The sequence below is a fragment of the Perna viridis genome, chromosome 13 (assembly GCF_037379345.1).
Source record: "Perna viridis isolate PV_CMFRI_1.1 ecotype Kerala chromosome 13, ASM3737934v1, whole genome shotgun sequence".
NCBI lineage: Eukaryota > Metazoa > Mollusca > Bivalvia > Mytilida > Mytilidae > Perna > Perna viridis.
The window spans coordinates 14,634,626-14,657,531 of NC_142457.1; the positions used below are offsets into that span (position 1 = coordinate 14,634,626).

The following is a 22,906-nucleotide window of genomic DNA, read 5'->3' on the forward strand; positions in this document are numbered from 1 at the left end:
TATTATCTCATTTCTATTTCTCAATGCATTTTACACATATGATAATATTATAGTGAAATTCAGGCTGTATAATAATTAACACTTAGAGTGCTAGTATTTAAAAAAAATGCTGATAGAGAGCATATTAGTTGTTAACTTTATGAGATTAGTGGTGGATCCAGGATGAGGGCTCTGGGGGTCAAAGCCCCACTTTTGTTGGAAATTTATTGAAAATTTTGTGTGCAGTTTTGGCAAAAGTTATCAAATGAGAGCCTAAAAAACCCTTTATTTTCTGAAATTAATCTTGAACCTCCCTTTTTCAAAATCTCAGGATCTGCCACTGGAGACTGATGTTTGTGTAATCTTTTTCTTTTCTGGAAATTGTAGTTGAATAAGTTTTTTCATGCATATAGGTTTTATTAGAGAAGATGAGTGGTTGCTTGACTCTGTTGACATTATAAAAATCAAGACTTTTGAATAAAAAGTATGACTTTTTAAACATTGTATTTTTTTTTCAGTAAGAAGAGGTGATGTATTGTCAGCATGGTGTGGAATCCGTCCTTTAGTCATGGACCCAAACAAGAAAGATACACAATCTATAGCTAGGAACCATATCATAGAAGTTTCACGAGATAATCTCATCACTATTGCTGGTAAAGTGAAAAATTACTTGTAGTACTTTCACAGTACTATTTTGATTTAGGAAAAACAAAAATTTTCAAAATTGCTTTGCTGTATTTTCTATTAAAGTTAGAGATTAAAGAAAAAAAATGTAAATTGAGATTGTCTTCAAAACCAAACTGAATGAAAAGTTATTTTTGTATTAACGAAGCTACCTTTTTTCAAATTACCCAATATTTCCTCATTGGTAACTCATTTTGAAGTTATGAATTCTGTATTTGGTAATTATCATTGTTATGGCCCATTGACTATGTTCTTTTATTTTAAAATGATAATCTAAGTCAAGTCTTATATGAAACCCTTTGATATTCCACACCACACTTATGAAAGAAATTTTTTTGCATTTTAGGAGGAAAGTGGACCACATACAGACACATGGCAGAAGAGACAATAGATAAAGCTGTGGAGGTCTGTGGACTTCAGCCCAAATCTGGCTGTCGGACCAAGGGTCTTTTGTTAGATGGTGCTCATGGGTGGACTCCTACATTATTCATTCGACTTGTGCAAGATTTTGGTCTTGAAAATGAGGTATAGATCATAATGAAAATACACAGAATAAAAGAAAAAAAGAAATGTTAGCTGTTCAGGCATCACAACATTTACCAAAAATTATAAACTACTAAACTTCAAAAAGTTACATACAAAAAAATGGCAGTTTTGAAGTCAAGACAGAAAATATCACAGGGAACATGACAAGATGAGATTTGATGTTCTGTCAAGATGCTCAAAACTGATGTTGTTCTGTTCATCAGGGACGTTACAGTTGTTAGGAAATAGCTGATACTTTCTACTATCACGGCAGTAGCTTGAGATAAGAAAATTAACTTTTGCCATCCAAATTTCCTTACCTTGACTTTGTCATGATTGAATGTGTATGTAAATTGATGTACGGTTATTCTCATCTGTCACTCTTCAAGTGCACATTTTTTACTGCCTTAAGATGAAAATGGATTTTTGTGAATTTGCTACACATACTTTTAATATAGTGCACATAATGTACTTATAGGTGGCTAAACATTTAGCCAGCACATATGGAGACAAAGCGTTTAAAGTGGCCAAATTGGCAACCTTGACTGGTAAAAGATGGCCTGTGACTGGAAAAAGACTCCATGAGGAATTCCCATACTTAGAGGCTGAGGTATAAACAAATGTCTTATTCATACTCACAAGAAACTATGGACTTAATTCACTGAAAGCTTCATAATGTGCCTATAACATCAGTGCCAATTTACATTGTCAAAAACAATCCATATAAACTTGATAATGCACATCAGTTTAATTGAAATAGGTCCATTTTAGAAAGTTAATTACATTTGAAGTTATTTGTGGATTTGATTTTTTTGTATGGTTATTATACCCCATGCAATGAAATTGCAAAGGGTATAATGTTTTTGACCCATCCATCTGTCCGTCAGTCCAACTTCAGTTTTCCGGACTTTTTTTTTAAACGCTTGCAGATATTTTCATGATTTTTGGTAAGTTACAGGTCAAGATTAACTTTCGTTCCGCTCTGATGATTTTTGGTATGTAAGTTCACCATGATAAGTTACAGGTCAAGTTTGACTTTCGTTCCACTCCGACGATTTTTACCGAATTTATGGATCTTGAACTTAGCAAAATTCACAGAAATAACACTTTTCCGAACTTTTTTTCTAAATGCTTTCAGATATTGACATTATTTTTGGTATATAAGTTCACCATGATAAGTTAAGGTGAAGTGTTATTTTTGTTTTGCTCTAATGATTTTTACTTAGCAAAATTCAAAGAAAAAAACGTTTTCCAGATTTTTTTCTAAATGCTTCCAGATATTGACATGATTTTTTGCTATGTAAGTTCACCATGATAAGTTACATTTCAAGTTTATGTTTCGTTCTGCTCTGATGATTTTTACTGATATTACGGGCCTTGAACTTAGGTTAATTCAGAGAAATAACTGTTTTTTGGTCTTTTTTTCTAAATGCTTGCAGATTATGACATGATTTTTAGTATATAAGTTCACCATGTTAAGTTACAAGTCAACTGTAATTTTGTTTTGCTCTGATGATTTTTACAGAAATTACGGGCCTTGAACTTAGCAAAATTCAAAGAAAAAAAACGTTTGCAGATTATGGCATGTTTTTGGTATATAATTTCACCATGATAAGTTACAGGTCAAGTGTAGATTTTGTTCCGCTACGATGATATTTACATTGGATTAACTAAAACTCAAACAAATTATAGTCTGGAGTTTGAAACTACAATTCTGAGTAGAATTCTAACAGAATTTAGTTAGAAGATAAAGGTCTAAAGCCTGAAAAAACACTCTTATTCCTCCTATTATTGGAGTCCTGCAACATTTATTTCTCTTACGAACAAATTTACTTGAGTATCCAACATTGGGACGCATGGGGTATGTGAGCGCGCTCACTAAGGTTCTTTAATTTATAGCATGTCAGAGTTACCTAGCATATGCTTTTGAACATTCATACTTCTATTATACATGGATTAAGACTATTTATATCTGTCGACAAAATTCGTATTACATACACCATGCTTTTAAATATCTAACTTTTTATAGCCAAAAGTCATAGGCCATTTATAGTCATTAGTGCCATAATGGGTATGAACACAAACAATTCTTGAAATTTGAACTGCAGTACATACTCAAAAATGAAAAATTTCAGGCAGGACCTTCTGAGACGAGGTGATTAAAGGTTAAAATCTACAAATTTTATATGACCTTAATAACTGCATAGCTATAAAGTTGTAATTGACTTCTCAATCTTAATAATGTTGTTTTTATAGGTTAGATATGCAGTTAGAGAATATGCCTGCAGAGCTGTTGATATTCTAGCCAGGAGAACGCGGTTAGCATTCTGTAATGTACATGCTGCTGAGGAAGCGTTACCAAGGATTGTAGAAATTATGTCAGAAGAGTTAAAATGGGATAAGGCTAGACAAAAGGTTTAATATTTAGTGTATAATGTGGAAGAATTACTGTTTCATTGGTAGCAGTTTTTTCATGATTTTCATGGTTTGTTCAAATCACAAATTAAATCTGCTATGAAGTGTTAATTTTGTAAAAAATTCGGGAGGCAGTACTGAAAACCGAAAAATTAGGAAATATCTAAATTTCAGTTTCTCTTACTTTATATTTCAAACACATTAAAATACAATTCAATCATTGGATTATTTTATTACTGGATATTTAATATGAAAATATTCAAAAATAATAATTTAAATATCATTATGTTTCTTAAAGTTCAAGTTAGCTTTTAGCTTCATGGTTACCTTCTAGTTCTATTACTGTAATAGTTTAATATGATCTATAACAAGCTCTCTCATTGGTTAGGTCTTTTTGAGCGAACCAAGTTATTTTGTATAACTTAGCTTGGTGCTCTGACGTCAGTAAGAGTGATTGGTCTGCACTCCACGATTCAAATAATCGATATCAAGATAACATTATGATTAAGAAGCAATTATAAATACATGTATTTGGGTTGTCAATCAATAGAATTTAAAATAAAAGAAATATTTCTGACTTTTTTTTTAACAAGATGTACTCAACAACCTGGTTTGAGCCAGTTAACAATTCCTTAAATTCACAATTTATATGTGTAAACTGTCACAAACCAGGTTTTTTCGTAGAATCTGTTCAAAAATAAGAATCATTCCTGAAACATCCATGACTTTTTTCTTACATTTTATTTCTATGGATTTCATCAGGCTGAGGTTGAACATGCCAAACTGTTTTTACGAAGAGAAATGGGACTACAACTTGGCTCTGGTACATCTAATATACCTATAAACTTTACTAAGGATGAAATCAATATATATGTGAAGAGATTTAAATCACTGGATTATGAGAATAAAGGTTTTATCACAGTTAATGATCTCAGAAGATACTTTAAGGTAAGTTAATGTACATGTAGTATCATGCTTTAAGTATATTTATCCTGCCCTATCTTCACATCTTGAATAAAGATCCCTGCAAATTTTCTTTCAGTGTTAGTCCAAAGTCATATTGTTTTGTAATATCAGTTGGGCAAAGTCTCCAAGTCTGTCTGTCCAAATGACAATTTGTATGCAAGTTTTAGGGAGCAAAAGGTCTATGCCAATTTTCTTTCTGAGGTAGTTTGAAGCCAAGGTGTCCCTTATTATACCCCCACTTGCAAAGTTGGGAGTATATAGTTATAGGGGTGTCCGTCCTTTCTGCACTCCCTTTCTTCCATTACAAAAGAGGAGTCTCCAACTCTTATCCATTACTCTTCCAGTACTATTAAATAGAATGTAATGAAACTTTCACAGAATCTTTATAACAAATTCCCTTTATGCCCATTAGATTGTGATCTGAATCAATTTGAAGGTCACAAAGTTCATGTTATCATTTGGGAGGTGGGAGTATCAAGGTACATGTAGTGAGCATTGCTTACAGTTTTTCTTGTTTTCATTCTGGTAAAACCTCTCAAGGCTGTCAGTCAGTAAGTAGATTTCTTTCATTTAAACAAAAATTTTGTTAACACTGGTTTGTATTTAGTCAAGAATTTGTTAAAGACAGACTCAGATTTTGTTACTATGTTTTGCGCCTTGCCATTTCAGGAGAGCAGGGGCTATAAAGTTGAGCACGCTCATCAATTTTTGGAACTCCAAAGTTGTAAAAAGTAATCCTTTCCTCCCTTTTCTGTTTGTACCTGCATCATCAGTAGTTGGAACAGGTCTAGTAGCTTAAGCCACTTGACTCTTTCTGTCCCTGCCAATTAAAGAGTAATTACTTTGTGCAAGCAGTGACTGAAAAAGTCTGAAACTGTAATGTGACAATCAAAAAGTATGAAACCAATATCATTAACAATTTTGTTTTATGAAAAATAACCCGAAAAGAAGAAACCAACTTTTAATGGTCCTTACCAGTACTTCAAATACATTTATATCCTTGCATTCTATATTGTAGAAAATTGGTGAAAGGGTTACAGAAGACCAGCTTCACGATATACTCAATGAAGTTGATGTCAATAAGAATGCTCAGGTTGAAATAGGAGAATTTTTACAGGTTAGTATCATGTATGGCTGTTGGTTTAAACATGAATTTTATTTCTAAGAAAATTTTGCATGAATTATTTATTTGAGACATTTTGTATTAGTGGCATTCAAGAGTTAATGTTAGGCATTTGGGAAAATAGTATCTCATGCTTTTCTTCTAATTTATGTATTTTTTAATTTGTATGTCTAGCAGAGAGATCTATTAAAGACCCAGAAAAAGCTAATGTTGTTGTATCAAAATTGACCTCTATTGGTGCTACATGTATTTTGTAACGGATTTTTTAAAAAGAAAATTACCTAAAGTTTGAGTATATACCTACTGTAAATTGGACTGGAAATAAAAATATATTTTCCTCTTATTTTAGGTAAGAGGGAAATAAGTATTTGTTTGTCTATTAATTTTGGTACTTTAAGCTTACCTAAAACTTTGCAGTTTAAATTCTGCTTGGGTGTATACCATGCTTAAATATGAAACTCACATGTAATCTTGATTTTTGCTTGGCTAAAAGCCTTGCTATGGTCATTTGAAGTAAATTTTGTCTTGGCAGATTGCCTTGCACTAGCATAAAAATTAATCCAACTTATGCTTGGCAGACGATAGTATCATGATTAATACCACCAATGTTTGAATCATCTTGTAGAGCATATGTTGTAAGTTATTTTGGTTACAACTTGCTGTTTAGTATCAATTTTTTGTATAAATTGTGGGGAGGGGGAGTTACCTATTACAACATTGCATTCAACTTCATGTTTCACTTGGCAGAATGGCCTGTTACATGTACATGTATGAATTGAGATTTATTTTGAGATTTGCTTTTGTTTCAATTCTTACCATATGCTATCTTGTCTCTGCAGTTAATGAGTGTTTTGAGATCTCACAAAGAAAATCCAGTTTATGGTATAAAGTCCTCAATTCATAAGATGAAATCATTACTGAGTGATCGAGATTAAGAGTAAGATTGTGCTTGGTTTCTTTTCTATATTCCTGGCTTTACTAAGATCATAGTTATTTGTCCATTAACATTCCTAGAAGAACATCAGTTAAACATGGGCTTGAGCTGATTGAAGACGAACATCAACCTTAATCTTTTACTTTTGTAAATATTTTGATGGTTAACAACTAATTGATTGTGAAAAATCAAACTGCATATTCAGTCTATTATGAAAATAGGTAAATTGGCTTTTTAGTTCCATAAACACATGGATTGGTTAATATAAAAATGTTAAGAAACAAGAATATATGTGTTTTCAATAAATCTAATTTTCAGTTTGATTTTGGATTATCTCCCTTAGAGTGTTTTTTTTTTTTATTTTTTATTTTTAAAAATTTTTTTTTGTTTTTATGTGTGTGAATTTAAGATCAGTTGAATTGATATTAAAGTATTTTGCTTTGATTTCATAAGATAAAGTTGCTGTCAATTAAGCATTTAGATGAAATGAGTAATCTAGATTTAACTGAAGAACCATCAATTTAACTATCCATACATTTTTTAGTTTGGGTTTTCTTTCCATATTTCACCTTTTTTATGGTCACTAATTAAATTTTATTCCAAGTAATTTTCTTATTACTTTAGATGGACATTTTTTATCAAATTTCTTACATTACATGCTGAAATTACCAAATAATTAATGAGACTCAAAAAGAGTTCTGTAGCTCAAGTTCCAGTTTCCTAGTAAAGCTTTGGCATAAATACCTGTAATTTGCTTTGATTAATTTGAGTGTAGTACTACAATGTATGTCGTATCTTTAAATGGCTGTCTTGCACCTTTGCACCTGACTAATGAAATTTTCTAAGTGTTTTTGTCCTTTTCCTTTCTTTAATACCGAGTATCTCCAAGCAAGACTAATGATAAATGTTCAGTCAAACCAGAATAGGTATCAGACAGGCCTGCAGAAATGGGTCAGGGAAATGAATTCAAAGTGAGAGTAGCCTTTAAATTTAAATGTATATGCAAAAAACCAAGAAAAAATAACAAGAATTATTTACAGTATCTTAATCAGGTGCAGTTAATTATTATTTTTTTTTAATGTACAACTGTTTTACCTATCCTTTTCATCCCTTTCAACTATTGTCCTTTTTTTAAGTGACTTACAACATGTTAAAAAAACTGTGGGATAAGAGAGTAGCCTTTAAATTTTGAATGTATATTCAAAAACCCCAAAAAAATAAAGAATTATGTACAGTATCTCCGTCAGGTACACTTAATTATTATTTTTTTTTAAATGTACAACTGTTTCACCTATCCTTTCTCGACTGAGTTTCGTGAAACTGTGTAGGTAATTTGGGCATGATTTGCAGCTTTGCTTATTAAAAGGAATTGATGATACGCTGAATTATTTGGGAACTGCAGGTAATCCTTCCCATACAGTAGCACAATAGAGTGTGTGAACAGAGAAGCTTCGTCTGCTATAGCCAGATAGTGTACAGGACTTAAGCAGGGAAGCATTCCCTGAGATAAATCAAAAGAGCATCTATATTCATTTGAACTTTTGAATGAGGGGGAGTCATTCCTTTTTTTAGGGAAAAACAAACTTTAATTTTACTTGTCCTGTGCCAAATACACATACAGGTTGCTTTTTTTTTCATTGATACATTAATGCTGACTTTTCCTACAATGAATGGACACCATGTATGCCTGTGTACATTAGTGTATGAAGTCAATGATTGCAGGATAAAAGTTTTCTTGAGTGTTGTAAAGCAAAAGAAGTTGTGTGCAAAATTTCACAGAATTTTAGTTGAAGAGATCAGACATGATTTTTGTTCCTTCTTAAATAAAAATTCCTACTTTTTTTTCTAAAATTTTAGGATAAAAATACAGATTTTTGTCTTATCAGGCAGTTAACAGTGTTATTTTTTTTTTTCATAACCATACCCCCCCCCCCCCCCCCCGATTTTTTCTCCTAATTTTCTACTTTTTTTAACAATGACAATCTCTCAGTGATATAATTAAAGTCATACAAATTTTTTGTCATCATAAAGGCTAATACAAACCCATCAAAGTAGTTTCTTCATGTTTAAATTATTCTGACCAGATTAGTTTTCACGACCATTAACTGCTTAATAATCTGCAAAATGAAATTGGTTATTTTTTTCTTGGACCAGAGATACTATATAAATGAGAAATCTTACATGTATTGTTTTGTATGTAGTGTGTTTTTTTCTCTTTTCACTGTTTCCTGAGATCATTGCACGAATATAGGTGTAAAGAATAAACAACCCATGGATTGAAACTATGATCTTGGTGCAGGAACTTCAAACAAGTACTATCTTTCAACAAAAAATTGTACCTATTATTTAAAGTTTCTGTATATCATAAAAAAACAATAGCCCATGAGTTTTCAATACAGTTCTTTTAACACCACTAAGTTATCAGGATTTGGCCAATCTGGAAACAAAATTAGGATCAGGTGCCTTGTGTTTTAGGTTAAAAGGCATAACTAAATCAGCTGCATCAGAAAAGAAATCCTTGGAATGTTCATTGGTCTCAATGTCATTTAAGTAATAGTAGTTCAGTGATTTTGTCAGTTCATTATTGATTTTCAGTTTTGGATCGGCATATGACACTTTTCTGTCCCCTGTACCATATTTTACCTTTGCATGAAAAAAAAACAGTGAAATGTTTTCAGCGTGATGAGATCTGTCTGTGGTCAAATTTTTGTGTTAATTTGTTAAGCCATGTTGGAGTTATTGCCCTTTTTCAGCTTTCTTTCACTATTTTAAATTTAATTACTCCTCAGGAACTACTGGACAGAATTTAACGAAAATTGATATGATTGATCCTTAGGTGTGAGTGTTTGGGAATTTTTATCCTAGAAAAAATGTAGCCAATTTAACAAAAATAGTATGCTGTGTATCATGCTTACTGAACCAGGTGAGATTCAGGCTTCTCAGAGCCTTTAGTTATGAGTTCAATTTGTATTTTTTTTTTCATCTTTGTTTTGTTTTGTTTCTTAGTTTTTTTAAATTTTGATCACATTTCTTTTACACTTCTTAAGACGTTTAGGTTTCCCCACACACACCATATCCAAACACGTTAAATGCTTACCAAACATACGATAAATGAACACTCCTAACTTGCATTTAACAGCACGATGGACAAATGCTCATATTGTGCGTTTAAATGCATGATAGACAAATGATGAAAAATAATAATATTAGCAAATAATGAAGAAAGAAAAAATAGAAAATAAAATTAATGAAATTATATAAATTAATAAATAGCTAAAAATATAAAAATAACAGTTGAATCAAGGAAATAATCAAAGTACAAAAATAAACGGATGCTTCTGTCGTGCATTTAAACATTTACTTGTATCATGCGTTTAAACAAACACTCCTATCGTGCGTTTGTCGTGTGTTTAAACGAACGCTGAAATGGGAAACATAAACGTTTCAAGGAGTGTAATATGGGTATTGAGGCACCTTCTGGTTAGAGAGGACCTAAGATTCAAGAAATGATTTTTATCATACCTCACCACAGTAAGTGCGGAGATATTAAGTGATACCCCCTGAAAAGTTGTGTGTCCACCTGTTCATCCCCTGACTGTTCCTAATAATAATGGATCTACTATTTTTTTCTAAAACTTTGGACAGTTGTTTACTACAATGAAGTACAGGTAAAGTCCAATTTTGAGTAAAATCAAAGTTATAATTTTCGAGTAGGGCCATTTCGAACATTTAACCATCCCCCTTTTTTTCACCATAACATGATAGGTTATCACTTGATGTTCCATTAATGCCTTATTTTTTAGCACTACTTCACTCTTTTTTTTTTAATTACAGATTCTTTTATTAATTTTACATATTTTTATTAGTTGATGTATGTAGAAAAATTACTTAAGGAACTTCAGAAATTGGCCGATGAAGAAGGTCAATATCATCTACATCGTCTATTCTCCTTCGAGGTACCTGGTGCACGTACTGCTTAAATTCAAAGCTTGAACAATTTCTTTTTCATGTATATATAATTGATGTACTTGTATTCCATATCATTACAAAGCTTATGGTTTAGTATTGAATCATAAATAATAATATAATTTATGCACATTAGAAAAAAATATGTAGGGATTTTTTTAATCATATTGTGTTTTAAGTCACATTTCCTTTCTTCTGTTTCATCCTTTTAAAATATCCAGTTTCATAGGTTAAAACATATTTGTTACTAGTTTGCTTTTTAGGTTTTTGTATAGCATATAACCATCCATTTCAAAAGTGATATGAAATGATGGATTTTTGTAGGATAATTTAATGAATGATATTTCTGCACCTTATTATACCCCTGCTCTGAAGGAGAAAGTACTGTTTTACTGTTTTTCATGTGTCTGTGTTACCATGCGTCCATTTCATTTGTCAATGTTTCCGAACCTTTTTTTTCTATCACTGTTTTCTCAACAAGTACTCATCACAGCAGCTTGTAATTTAAACAGTCTTCGTGTAGGTATACCATATGGTGGGATCCATTTTTGCAACAATTTTACAACAACTTACCTAGGACTTGTTTATTTTCTATATATCACGATTGAAAGTGGTGTATCACTAATGAGCCATTGCTCACAGATGTTGTGTCATGGTATAACCACGAAAACCACAAAAATTGGTACCCCACGAATAGTAGTATTTTCACAGTAATTTATACTTTTTAAGTAAAGCGTCTGTCTGTCTCTCTGTCTGTCTGTTGGTCTGTGCATCTCCCCGACAGTTTCCAGATGATAACTTGAGGACAGAGCAATGATTTTTTTTTTATTTTAGTGCCATAGAGTACAGGTTAAGTTAAACTATCAGCAAAATCCAAAATGTAGTATTGAGTTGGGGCATTTTGAACATTTTGCCGTCCACCATTTTATTGGTTCACTCAATATTTCATTAATGCCCTATTTCTATGTAACTAGTAATATTATTTAGGGGATGAATGACAGTTCACCTCATTTTTTTTGATAACTACAAATCAATGCAGGAGTCAGGCAGGATCTGTAGACACCTTAATATTTAATTTTGTGGAACTTTGTATCATTGAAATAAAGTCAGTGCTTCTCAAAAATAATCCATAGACACTTTAAAGTGCACATTTAGGATGGTGAAGAAATATTTTATCTTTTTGAGTTCCACTTCTAAATTTTACCACCATCTTTTTTTTTCTATATTACCTGTTAATTATTATTTCTCTTCACCATTTCTTCTGTTTTTTTTCGTCTAGTCATTATCTCTGGATAATGTTTTTTTCATTATAATTTGAATCCTTGTTCCATTAATTTTCCTTCCTTAGTTTTTCTCTCTGCATTTTTTATAAATATATAACAGTTTAATACCATTTGCTTTACATTTTCCTTAATAGGCATGAAGTTCCTATAAAACAATTTATGTAAACTATTTTATACAAATAGAAGCAAATTTTTATCTTTATAACCAATGAAGAGAGCAGTTCCTGAATATTTGAATAGGAGATGTGGTATGATTGTCAATGAGACAGTCATGGACCATAGCCTAGCAATGAACAGTTAAACTTCTTCAGGTCTCCACCTGGTCTTCAATGAGGCTCTCAATTTTAAATGTCACAATGTTCATAACCTTCGTCCCATTGATCATTTTGGTATAGTATCAGGAGTACCTAATATGTGTTAAAATCTAGCTATTGTCTCACATTCTATTTTATTTGAAGATTTGTTCTTTTATTATGAATAGTAACGACCAATTTCATTATATTATTTGCATGTTGGAATAGCTTTTTATAAGCCTTTTTCACATATTATGTAATTTTACTTAACATGTAAGAGTTGTTTTGTTTTTATCTACAGGCCAGTATACTTAAAGCATTTCATTAACAGTCTAATTAATCTCTGATAGTTATTAAAGAAAAGAAACTATAAAGAAATTAACACAAAATGATACTATCTAGGAAGATGGAATCATCTGATGATCTTGACCATTTCTAATAGTACCATAGTTTGACAACTATATAAGATTTTTCAATGACAGAGGTGCACTTTTAGATCTCCCTAATTTCTAACCATACCACTTAGTTTGATTAATAAAAAATGTGGAATAGTGTTTTCCTATTTAGTCTGCTGTTATTTGTGTCTGTAACAGTTTATGTTTTTTTCATTGATCTTGTAATGGTATTCTTTGTTCTTCTTAGAGATTTAAGTAGTGGTCTTTTTAAGAATCATGCAAATTCTGTAGTATGCGATACACCCCAAAAAAGGCTATGCTATTAAGTTGCTTTATAGGTCTATATGATGAAATTTATAATTGTTCATATCATTCTGTCTGCACTTGGTTTATAATCAACATTGAAAATCCAACAATTTCTATTGTATTTTAGTGTTACTGACAGAGTTTTCCTTATTTTTGAACTCTTTAATACATTCTATGTAATATTTATCTCATGAGAACAAGAGTTATATGAGGAGCCACATGTTACTTTCTGTTTACTATAACATTTTAAACAAAATATCAAAAATAAAGATATGTAGGCTTTCCAACCATGAATCACATTTTGCATGATTATTATCTGGAGTGTTACTTAATTCACCTCTTCAACTTTCTGTAAAAAATCACAGATATTTGTTAACCTTATCTGGATGCTTTTTTCCAGATCTGTAGCACTATATATTTGTAATAAAAATAATGATTAATATTGCTTTGTGTATTTATTTTTTCAGTTAATGAGTGCTTTGAAGAGTGGCACAGTGTCCAATTCTAGATTTGCCAAGGCAGTTGAACGAGGATCAGAATTAGAAAAGATTCCTGTAGAAAGAAGTGGAGGAGGAGTCTAAGGGATCAGAGGGCATGATCTGTGACTTTTATATCATTTATTTATTTTATTGACCACCTGATATCAGAGTCATCTGCATATGGTTTACATTATCAAGAAGAAACACTTGGATATTTTTTTATATTGTGTGATAGCTATTGTGTATCTTAGTTTTACAGCATTGAAGAACTTGTTTCCTACTTTTTTGGTGATTTTTCGATTTTAATAGCTTTTTTACCATCTGGCCCTGGTTTTAAACTCAAATTTAATACATTTGCAATAAGTGCTTCCAATGTTAAATGTTGAGTTAATTTGTGTTCATCAGTTATTTTCATAATACTTTGTGTTACTAATTTTTGGAAAAGAATATTCATTATCACATTGGATGGGAGAAGAAATTGTTGTTATAAAACCATGATGAGTCTTGCCATTTTAACCAACTCTCTTGTTTTGTTTTGTTTTTTTACTGTTGAGGGAGGAGTTATTATGAATTTTGGTTGGTTGACAATGCATAACATTTATATATGTTACCATAGTTATATGTACATTTTGTAGCTTGTCAGGGTTGGAAACTCACTCAAATTCTAGCCAGTCCTGAATACAATTTTTCAATATATTTACTATATGACTGTATAAATGTTTGCTAAAATTAGCCAGCTCTGCCAAAAAAATAGCCAGTCTTGGGCTGGTTGGCAAGGTACTTTTTCTAACTCTGAGCTTGCAATACACTGTATATTTATATATGTAAAGGTATGATGTATTGATGTGATGCTTTAAATTGAAAAAAAAAAAACTTTAAAGATGTAATAGTCACAAAGTCCATTTTGTAATTGTTTCCTGTTAAAAAATATCATTCAACATTATATATTTTAACTTACAGTTACTCCTTTTAAACAAGTTCAGTTGAAATTGTGGGAAAAAAAAAATTATCTCTAAGAAGAAATTTTCATTATATTCTTCTTTATATTGTGCTTAATAGTATTGATTTTTCCATTAAAAATGACCCAAGGACCGATAAGTATGAAAATCTTTATAAATGTCGTATAATATCTAAAAGAATAAAGAATAAAATTATACTTATTTGAACTATTGAAAATTGAATGAACTTCTATCCTTTTCCTGTAAATTTCATACCAGATCTGAGAAAAAAATATTATATTTAAAAAAAAAAAGATATGTAGGTACCATATTGTCTGTTAAATATAGAGTTTTGTTTCTGTGAGGTTCAGATACTTATTTATGCTTTTATTACGATCTCAATAGGTATTGTGTGACATGAAGATATACATGTACATGTACTTATATTCATACATGTTATAATATCTGTGTTACAAAAATCAGGATTCACTTAATATATGTAGAGAAATCTGATATAAATACTTGTACATGATTAATGCAGCCCTCAACTCTTCATCAACCACACCAAGTCTGCCAAACTTTCTATTTTATACAAGACATTGGTCAGAAAATAAGGGAATTGTTTACCTACCAAAGTATTTTTACTGGAAATGACCAATAGTGGGACTATGTATTGATTTATCTTCTGCCATTGAAAAGATTAACGTGGTAGCAATATTATAGAATTAATGCGCAAGGTTTTTCATATTGTCTTAGTTATTGGTCTGAGCCTAGCCATATTGGACTGAGGCATAGTCAAAGTCCAATATTTGTAGCCGAGGACCAATAACTCAGCCAGTATGGAAGATCTTATGCAATTATACCTTTATTGACTAACTAGTCCAATATGCTGTGCCAATATGGATTTTAAGCAGTCCAATATGATGATAAGAAAACCCACCATTTCGAAATTTTAGTTTGACTATTTGCACCATCAGAATCAAGGAAAAAAAACAAGTTTTTAAAATGAGTTATAATTTCATTGAAATGCACTTAAAATGAACATTTCAAGGGCAGATAACTCTGCCAACAACCTCTTTTTTCTCACATTCTATTGAAAAAATTCTGAGCAGATCAAGTGAGGCAGAGATCAAAATAATGTTGTTTCTTGTACTTAAATTTCCGTCAGATTGAGAAACTTTGTGATTGTTTTAAAAGGAGTGTTTTTATACTTGTTGAACTTTCGTTTTCTTTGTTGTGTTTTTAAACTTGTCTGTTAGTCTTTAATTTTTATGCTAGAATATACAGCACTTATTTCTAGGTTTTACTCTTAACGTTATGTGCATTATTTACTGTTGAGGATCAAATGTTAAATATTCCTTGACTTCCATTGTTATTAAATAAAGTTTTTATTTACTGTACATGTATGTTAGTCCCTTGCTAAATATTGTCAGACAGAAAAATGAACTATGTTATAATGTTTATTTTTGTTAGTTGAATCCTTGAGACTGACTGCTGTCAAACTTCCAATTATTTGCATTTTTTTTTCTTTTAATGCCAGAATGATCTTTTGACTTATGACATCAACAGTCTTTCAGTATAAAAAAACATAAAATACAAAATCTTCTATAATGGCTGACAAAAACAGAAATATGTCCGTTAGCTAGATTTGGTCTTTTTACACCATAACAAGTGGAAATGTAAAAAAAAAATTGTCCTGTAGTGTAGATAAATTCTTGGAATATTTAATATATTATACATATATAATGATATTTATTATGTCTTCCTTGGAACACATTTTTTTTTGTTCACCACTTATTTAAAACGCTGAATTTGATTTATGCACTGCAATACAATGTTGAAGACCGTGTTATGATATACATTATTGATTTTATTTTTTTTCTTAAATTTCTTCCTTAAGACGACTGATATTAGACATTTTGACCTAGGGAGGTTTGCTGCTCTGTTTAAAAACGGCAATGATTTCAAAGGGTTGTGAAATCCTATAAGATCTTTCATGCTAGAACCATATAAGAAAAAAAAGTGGCTGTGTCAGTGTGCTCGTTTTTGAGATATACATGTAATCTTTTGAAATTTTGGTGGGGAAGGAATTTCCCTTGACTTTTCATAGGTTTTATCTTAGTTGGTTTTATTTATTGAAACCCTGAAGAAATAAAAAGAATTTAAAAAAAAACAAACTTCCCAAATAACATTTTAAGGTGTGTTATTGCAATTATGAAAAGAAAAGTGGGGGTCACTGAATAATAAATATTAGTGTTTTGAAATAGATAAAACTCTAGGAGTAAACAAATCTGACCAAAAATGACTGATAATGAGCAGCAGTCATCCTTAAATTCCTTCTTGTGTTTTATTTTCTGCATTTACATGAATGTCAAGGATATCTGATGTGTAAAAATTTATTATTTTTCTTTTTGTCTTTTTCTCAGAATCAATAACATTTGGTTAAGTCTTAAGAATACCAAGAGGCATGAGATATTGCTTGCTTAAATATTACATTTTATTAGCTTTTATGGAATTGAGCAACAACAAATGGTATTAAAGGAACATCTTGCAATTGGCCAAACAGGAGGTAGCACATCCCACATTCCTCCCCTTGACTTTACCAATACACGTTTTATTACAGGTTGCCTCTTTGTATAGGGAAGAGTCCACTATACATGCCATACTCCCACTCCCACACTCACTGGTCCAATTTATTGTTGATCAACCATACATTCCCGGGTTAATAAACTTAACTTCTTTTTTTTTCTCCACAAATTGAATTTTTTTTTTTTTTTTTTTTTTTATGACCAAACACTGTTGTCACTGAAGAACAAATGAAATGAGGTAAATTTCTCACAGGAGTAATCTAGTACAAATGTTTAATTTAGCATTAAAACAAGGTACTACATGAAATTGGAATTATTTTGGATTTAAGGAAATTTGTAAAAAATGATTTATATATCTTACCCCTACTAAGGAGGTTAGTCATACCATCATGACTTGGGTGGGTAGTATTCTTTCCATGCCTTTTGTTATCCAACTAATCTTATCCCTTAGCCATGCCAGCATGACTGACCTTCTTAGTAAGGGTTGGTTTTACAAATTATCTTTTTTTTTTTGTCATTTTCTAAATTCCAAAATAATTCCAAATTCAAACAATACCTTGTTTTAAATTGATTTACCTTAAACAGATCATGTATCTACTAAGGAATATATCAAATTACTTGTAACTGTAATAACCTTCATATATACTTGTAGAAAAGGATATTTTACAAAATCACACAAGATGAAAATTTAATTGCATGTAAAGACAACTTTCTAAAAACTTTATTGAATCAAATTATTATACCAAATTTACATATTGACATATGTTTTAGAATATTTGTTTATATTTCTTTTAAGTGAAGTTTAATTATTTCATTCTTTCAGGAATAACCAGGGTCATTTAAATACTCTACTTTATTTCATTAATCCATTGAATTTATTAAAAAAAATGTTTGAAATCACAAAGTTTTAATTGCAAAATTCACAGATTTTCATTTTTGATATTTAGTTAGCATTTCTGTGGAATTGTTTTAAAGAGCTGGATTCATTCCGGGATGATGACAATTGAACTCGGCTTTCATAAAATATGTTAGCTTGATAATTATATAAATTTTGCTGCTATTCTTTTTATAATTTTGTTTTAGTAGTATCATTATTTAAACTGAGATATTCATATTGGTTTAGATTTGTTTCATTCAAAGTCTTGTTTTATTAAGGAAAACTTAGTGCTGATGACTTTACTCATGTTACTATATAAAGCATTTCCAAATAGATAAGGCATTTAAAGTTAATTTCTTTTTTAACATGCAGTGTTTTATAAGGAATGATGAGGGACAGGGTCATTTCTGTTTTCTTTATTGCCCTCAAAATTGGCAAAGGTGCTTTTCACATTGTGGACACAGCCAGATAAATATTTTCATTCTATGGAAGTCAAAAATAAAGAGGGGCAGTGAGGTAAACAAGAGGGTCTTAGAAAAAAAGAAGTTACTTTTTTGTTCACTGTACTTTTGTTGATGTCTTTCTTGTTTAAATGTTATTGAATATCTTATTTTAATAAATATGAAATATAGCATCTTATTTTAATATCAGGGAGGGTTGTAGTATGTAAAAAATGTCATTCTCAGACTGACTTAGTATTTCAGGTGATTGTGATTGTAAAAATAATCGATTACTGGATAGGGAAAGGTACAAATGTTATTTGGAGAATAGTTTGTGAACTACTAAGACCTATTGCCAAGGGTTATATATTTTTCCAATATCATAGGGGAGATACATTTGCCTTTTCCACTTAGAAGAAACCATATAGGTCTCACATGAAATGTATTTGTAATTATAAGGGGATGTTGATCCTTATCCAACCACGCATCTATCATGTTTTGAATCTTAAATAAATGGTTTGGGTCTTGATGACAAGATGGATTAAACGATTGATTGATATTCACGTGACTATTTATAGGTATTGACTTCAAACAATATATAAATGCACGCATTTCACAGCTGTGACATCTTTTGTATTATATACAATAATTATCGAACATTTTGAATAAGACAACAGATATGAGCCAATCCAATTATCTATTTAACACGTACTGCTCTTTGTAACGAACAGGTTATGGTTAAGAAAGACTTGTCATGCGAAGAAAATCAATATATCTGTTTAATTCATCTAACTAAAAGTAATGACATGATTTAATTATATATATACAGTAAGGCACATAAGAATTTCTGATTAAAACGTCAACTATATATATATCCATCGTCCTCCAAAATGTTTTATGCGTTATTTGAGGTTGTTTCGGTTTCTAATTTACAGAAAATTTAATGTAAATAACTGACATGTGGTTTTACCCAATGTTTCACTTCTAAAACCAGTAATGGCGAATATCTAATACTTGTAATTTATGTGTTATGGTCCTTGATGTTTTTCTAGCATGAGCTCAACTCTTTCACATAGCTATGGTACATGTGTAACTGTCTGATCACTCAGTAAGGATATTAGCTCTTCTCTCCTGGATGTAAATTGATCCACAAGGCGAAGTCATTACTGAATACAAATTCGGTGTATTGTACCGTTTTCTTGCTGTTGGGAGTTGATTCCTGACTAAATGGTATAACATCGCCTATTTCATCTGTATAGGTATATGATTGTACATGTATCAGCAACATTATTTCAGTGTTGTTATCGGTACACATGCATATAACTACATGTATACGTAGGGAATTGGCAAGCCATTAAACTACACGTTATGGTTAAGAATAATATTTATGTAAGTTGAAAACCTGTTTTGATTTAGTCTGCCTTAATTTCAGTTAATCTGATACATTTCAATCTGGACAAGTGCCAATTAGTTCATTTGTAGGTTCGGTAAAGTTATCAATGAGATAGCGGGCGATACTCGTAACAAGGACTTTCCCGTATAGTCTCACATGACTATGAACATTATTATATCCCCGTGATAGTTCATTCAGATATTCTAAAAAAGGAAGTAAACTTTTAAATACATTTGTAGTAAGTTGTACATTCTCAAACCTCTCGCGACGTGTTGTTTTATTTTTTAATATTACAAGAGGAAGTAAATAAACCTAGAGTGTAACTTTACTATCATGTCTATGTGGAAAAGTAGTTTATTTGGGTGTTTCGATGACCTAGGATTGTGTATAATAACTTATTTAATACCATGTTACACTTTTGGAAAGAATGCCGAAGCGATGGGTGATAGCTGCATTTGTTGTGGTAAGTACTTGTATATGTACAGCACCTCACTCTAAAAAAACTTTCATGTGCACTGAATCGCAATATTGTAATCACTTTATCCCCCGACCCTTTAAAAAAACTCCCCCACCACCCACAGACATATGTATAACCGAATAACACACAAAATTTATCAGTATTTTGCAAAATATTTTCTCGTAAAAGGTGGGAGGCGCCAATCCTAGAAACCACCACCGACGCGAGAATTAACTTGCAGATGTTGTTTGCTCTTTTTTTCAGATGTATAAAATGTATAAACACTTCAACTCGACAAAAAAGAATCAAGATGAACCTTTCTGGCATTTCACTGACTATCGAAATCGGATTTATACGTTTATAAGCACTTTACATAACAATTTGATATTTATCTTGCAATGCAATGACTTTTTATGCAATGTTTTAAAATCACTCATTGATTCATCAAAACTTAGACCCCCCTTTTCAAGAAAAATGGTAAGATTGAAATCCATGTAAACAAGATATCCTTCATTACACCCATTACACCCATACACAATTTTACATGAATATAAAAGCCAGTCCCTCCATTGTTTATTGCCCCAATACTTCAGACTAGTAGCTGGAAACAGAATTGTAACCAGAAAGCTGATTAAAATTTCTAAGCCTTATAGCTTACACTATTACATGTACATGTACCATTAGCCTCGTCTTTGAGATTAGAAGTACCATTGTATGTTTATTTTAACCAAACATATGCTCTTGCTTTAAACGGAAATTTTATCCATTTGAGCCAATTGTTAATTCTACACATGAACTTGGACTTTGAAAGATCTCGTGATAAACAATTTAAGTACAGATGTTTATTGATGTACTTTGACAAAAAGTTGGAACTCATCTTTCACGTGTTTGAGGAGGTAGACCTAGGGTAAGGGGAAAGCCTCTTGAAATCAGTGATATGTTTGTATCATATTCAACATCACCAAAGGCTTTAATTCAAGCTTTCATTTGAGAAAGGAAGAAATCAAAGTTACTATGATGCTTACATGAGATTGATGTCAAGTGCTGAATACAAACGTTCCATTAATGATTTGTAAGAGTTGTGTCCCTCACTGTAGGTCTACCTCCTTAAATGCAATCTGTTAGTACGCATAACATGTATGCATAAATTCCATTGGTTTTGCCATCTTTTAATGTAATTTATAAAAAAAAAAAAAAAAAAAAAAACACACAATTTATTTGATTTTTAGAATGCATACATGAAAATAAGGGGGTAATCACGTGACTGTTATAAACGGGGTCAAGTGACAAAAATCAAGGGCAGACGTAGACATGAGTGATGACAAAAATAGACACTAACAAAATGAAATCGGAATTATGAACGATCTTTGGAATAAATATCCGCACATTCATAGTGTTATTGATAGTAAAACAAAAAAAAATAACCGAATTCGAACCAGCTACATGTATAACTGGATACCTACCGAGACTTTACAGAGATGGAGTTACCTTTCTTTTTCCTTTCTTTTTCCTCGTGTATGATTATGTAAGGCTATTTCACTCCTACAACGTAAGAGGTTGGAATTCCGTTCCTCTATACCCCAACCTCTTACTTCCTAGCGCCATATTGCATAGCGCTCGTTCCGCCGTTCTTTGAAATCGGCAGAATTATAGTAAGCTATTTACCGTTTAAAACGTTTTATACAGTTTCTTTAATATTATACGGGAGAAGGTGACTAAACTGAAATAAGAAATGACCTACGTGGTGAGAAAATCTAGCAATCCTGGAAATCCTTTGTAAATGCAGTTAAAATGAACTTCATATTTGGTTTTTAGCTTTTGAATGCGTAATTCCAGTTGATAAAGTTACGGATTTTAAAATTATCGAAACGAACATATCAAATTAACCAACGAATTGCCTTTACCAACTTATAGTTCGTTTTGCTAAAAATATACTCAAAATTGCTGGTCATTTTGACAACTGTTTTCATTACAAATGTTTTCTAGGTATTTATCTCACATTTTGGATTTTTATCGCTCGATTTCCGGCATGTTAAAATATTTTAAAACACATATTTAGCTAATTCACATTTGCGGTGGCTTTCAACGTGTCAGATGCTAGAAGTTAGGATGGCACCAAGTCAGAAAATAGCTTGCCAGACAACCTCTAGCATTGCTGGAATAAGGCTATTTAGGAACAGAGGCAGACATGCATAGAGGTCGGGTGGTACATGTCTGGTTTGACACTAAATTAAATAACTATATTTTACTCTCAAATGTGGTTTCCTTTTTAGGGGCAGGGTGGGAGAGGGACGCATACGCACATACATTTGAATAATTATAATTATTTTTTTTATCATATTTCAGCACTGACGTACATGTTTCCAATCATCCACCTGGTGGCTGCAGTCAGTATCCGCGGGAAAATTCGAACAGAGAAAAGTATAGAGGGCAGCACATGCAGTGACTTACTAACTGTTTTATTCTGTCCATTTTGTGCATTGGTGCAAGAAGCGATAGAAATCCGAGATCCTTTAATAGGGCAAATGATGGCAAGAGAATGAGTTATATGTGTTCCATGCCGGAATAAAAGAAGTGTAAATAAATTTGCATAATATATGTTTTCGGAAAAACTTCATATCTAAGGACAGGTCCCCGTGCTTGTATTTCGGAAGCATATTTATTAATAATTTTTTTTATTGTTATATTAAAGGTGAAATATACATACATTCAAACACATTCTAGACTATTTTATATGTGTCGAAGTCCTTGGATTAGAACTTCCGATGATTACAGGTACAAGTAGATATATACCTAATCATTACTTCTCCGGTAAATCGCCCATATAGAAAAACCGCGACGAACGATTTTCCCTTAACTTGGAAA

The 22,906-nt window shown here is 31.4% G+C and overlaps 2 protein-coding genes across 6 annotated transcripts in view; both read left to right on the forward strand.

The window, feature by feature from the left end:
• The window catches only part of LOC148599694 (glycerol-3-phosphate dehydrogenase, mitochondrial-like), a 32,909-nt gene extending 14,526 nt beyond the window's left edge, over window positions 1–18,383 (forward strand). For 4 of the 5 annotated variants that reach the window (XM_088559501.1, XM_088559499.1, XM_088559502.1 and 1 more), the window contains exons 11-17: window positions 498–632; window positions 1,010–1,188; window positions 1,667–1,798; window positions 3,445–3,603; window positions 4,366–4,551; window positions 5,588–5,686; window positions 13,337–18,383. In XM_088559501.1, the coding sequence (XP_088415627.1) occupies window positions 498–632; window positions 1,010–1,188; window positions 1,667–1,798; window positions 3,445–3,603; window positions 4,366–4,551; window positions 5,588–5,686; window positions 13,337–13,450 (1,004 nt within the window). In that variant the 3' untranslated portion in view covers window positions 13,451–18,383. Of the gene's footprint in view, window positions 1–497; window positions 633–1,009; window positions 1,189–1,666; window positions 1,799–3,444; window positions 3,604–4,365; window positions 4,552–5,587; window positions 5,687–6,531; window positions 6,630–13,336 lie in introns of all 5 variants that reach the window. The other variant, XM_088559500.1, reaches the window with a different exon arrangement.
• A 1,276-nt stretch (window positions 18,384–19,659) lies between these two features.
• On the forward strand, window positions 19,660–22,759 carry LOC148599695 (uncharacterized). Its single transcript, XM_088559506.1, has 2 exons — window positions 19,660–20,047; window positions 22,388–22,759. Exons 1-2 carry the CDS (start codon window positions 19,918–19,920, stop codon window positions 22,582–22,584), a joined length of 327 nt encoding a protein of 108 aa, XP_088415632.1. The 5' UTR covers window positions 19,660–19,917; the 3' UTR covers window positions 22,585–22,759.
• Window positions 22,760–22,906: the final 147 nt, after the last annotated feature.

What these genes read in the sequence shown, in the direction of transcription:
- LOC148599695 (XM_088559506.1), top strand. Translation starts at nt 19,918, where the DNA reads ATGTCTATGTGGAAAAGTAGTTTATTTGGGTGTTTCGATGACCTAGGA. An exon ending in TGATAGCTGCATTTGTTGTG is followed by an intron (nt 20,048 to 22,387) that starts GTAAGTACTTGT and finishes ATCATATTTCAG; the next exon opens with CACTGACGTACATGTTTCCA.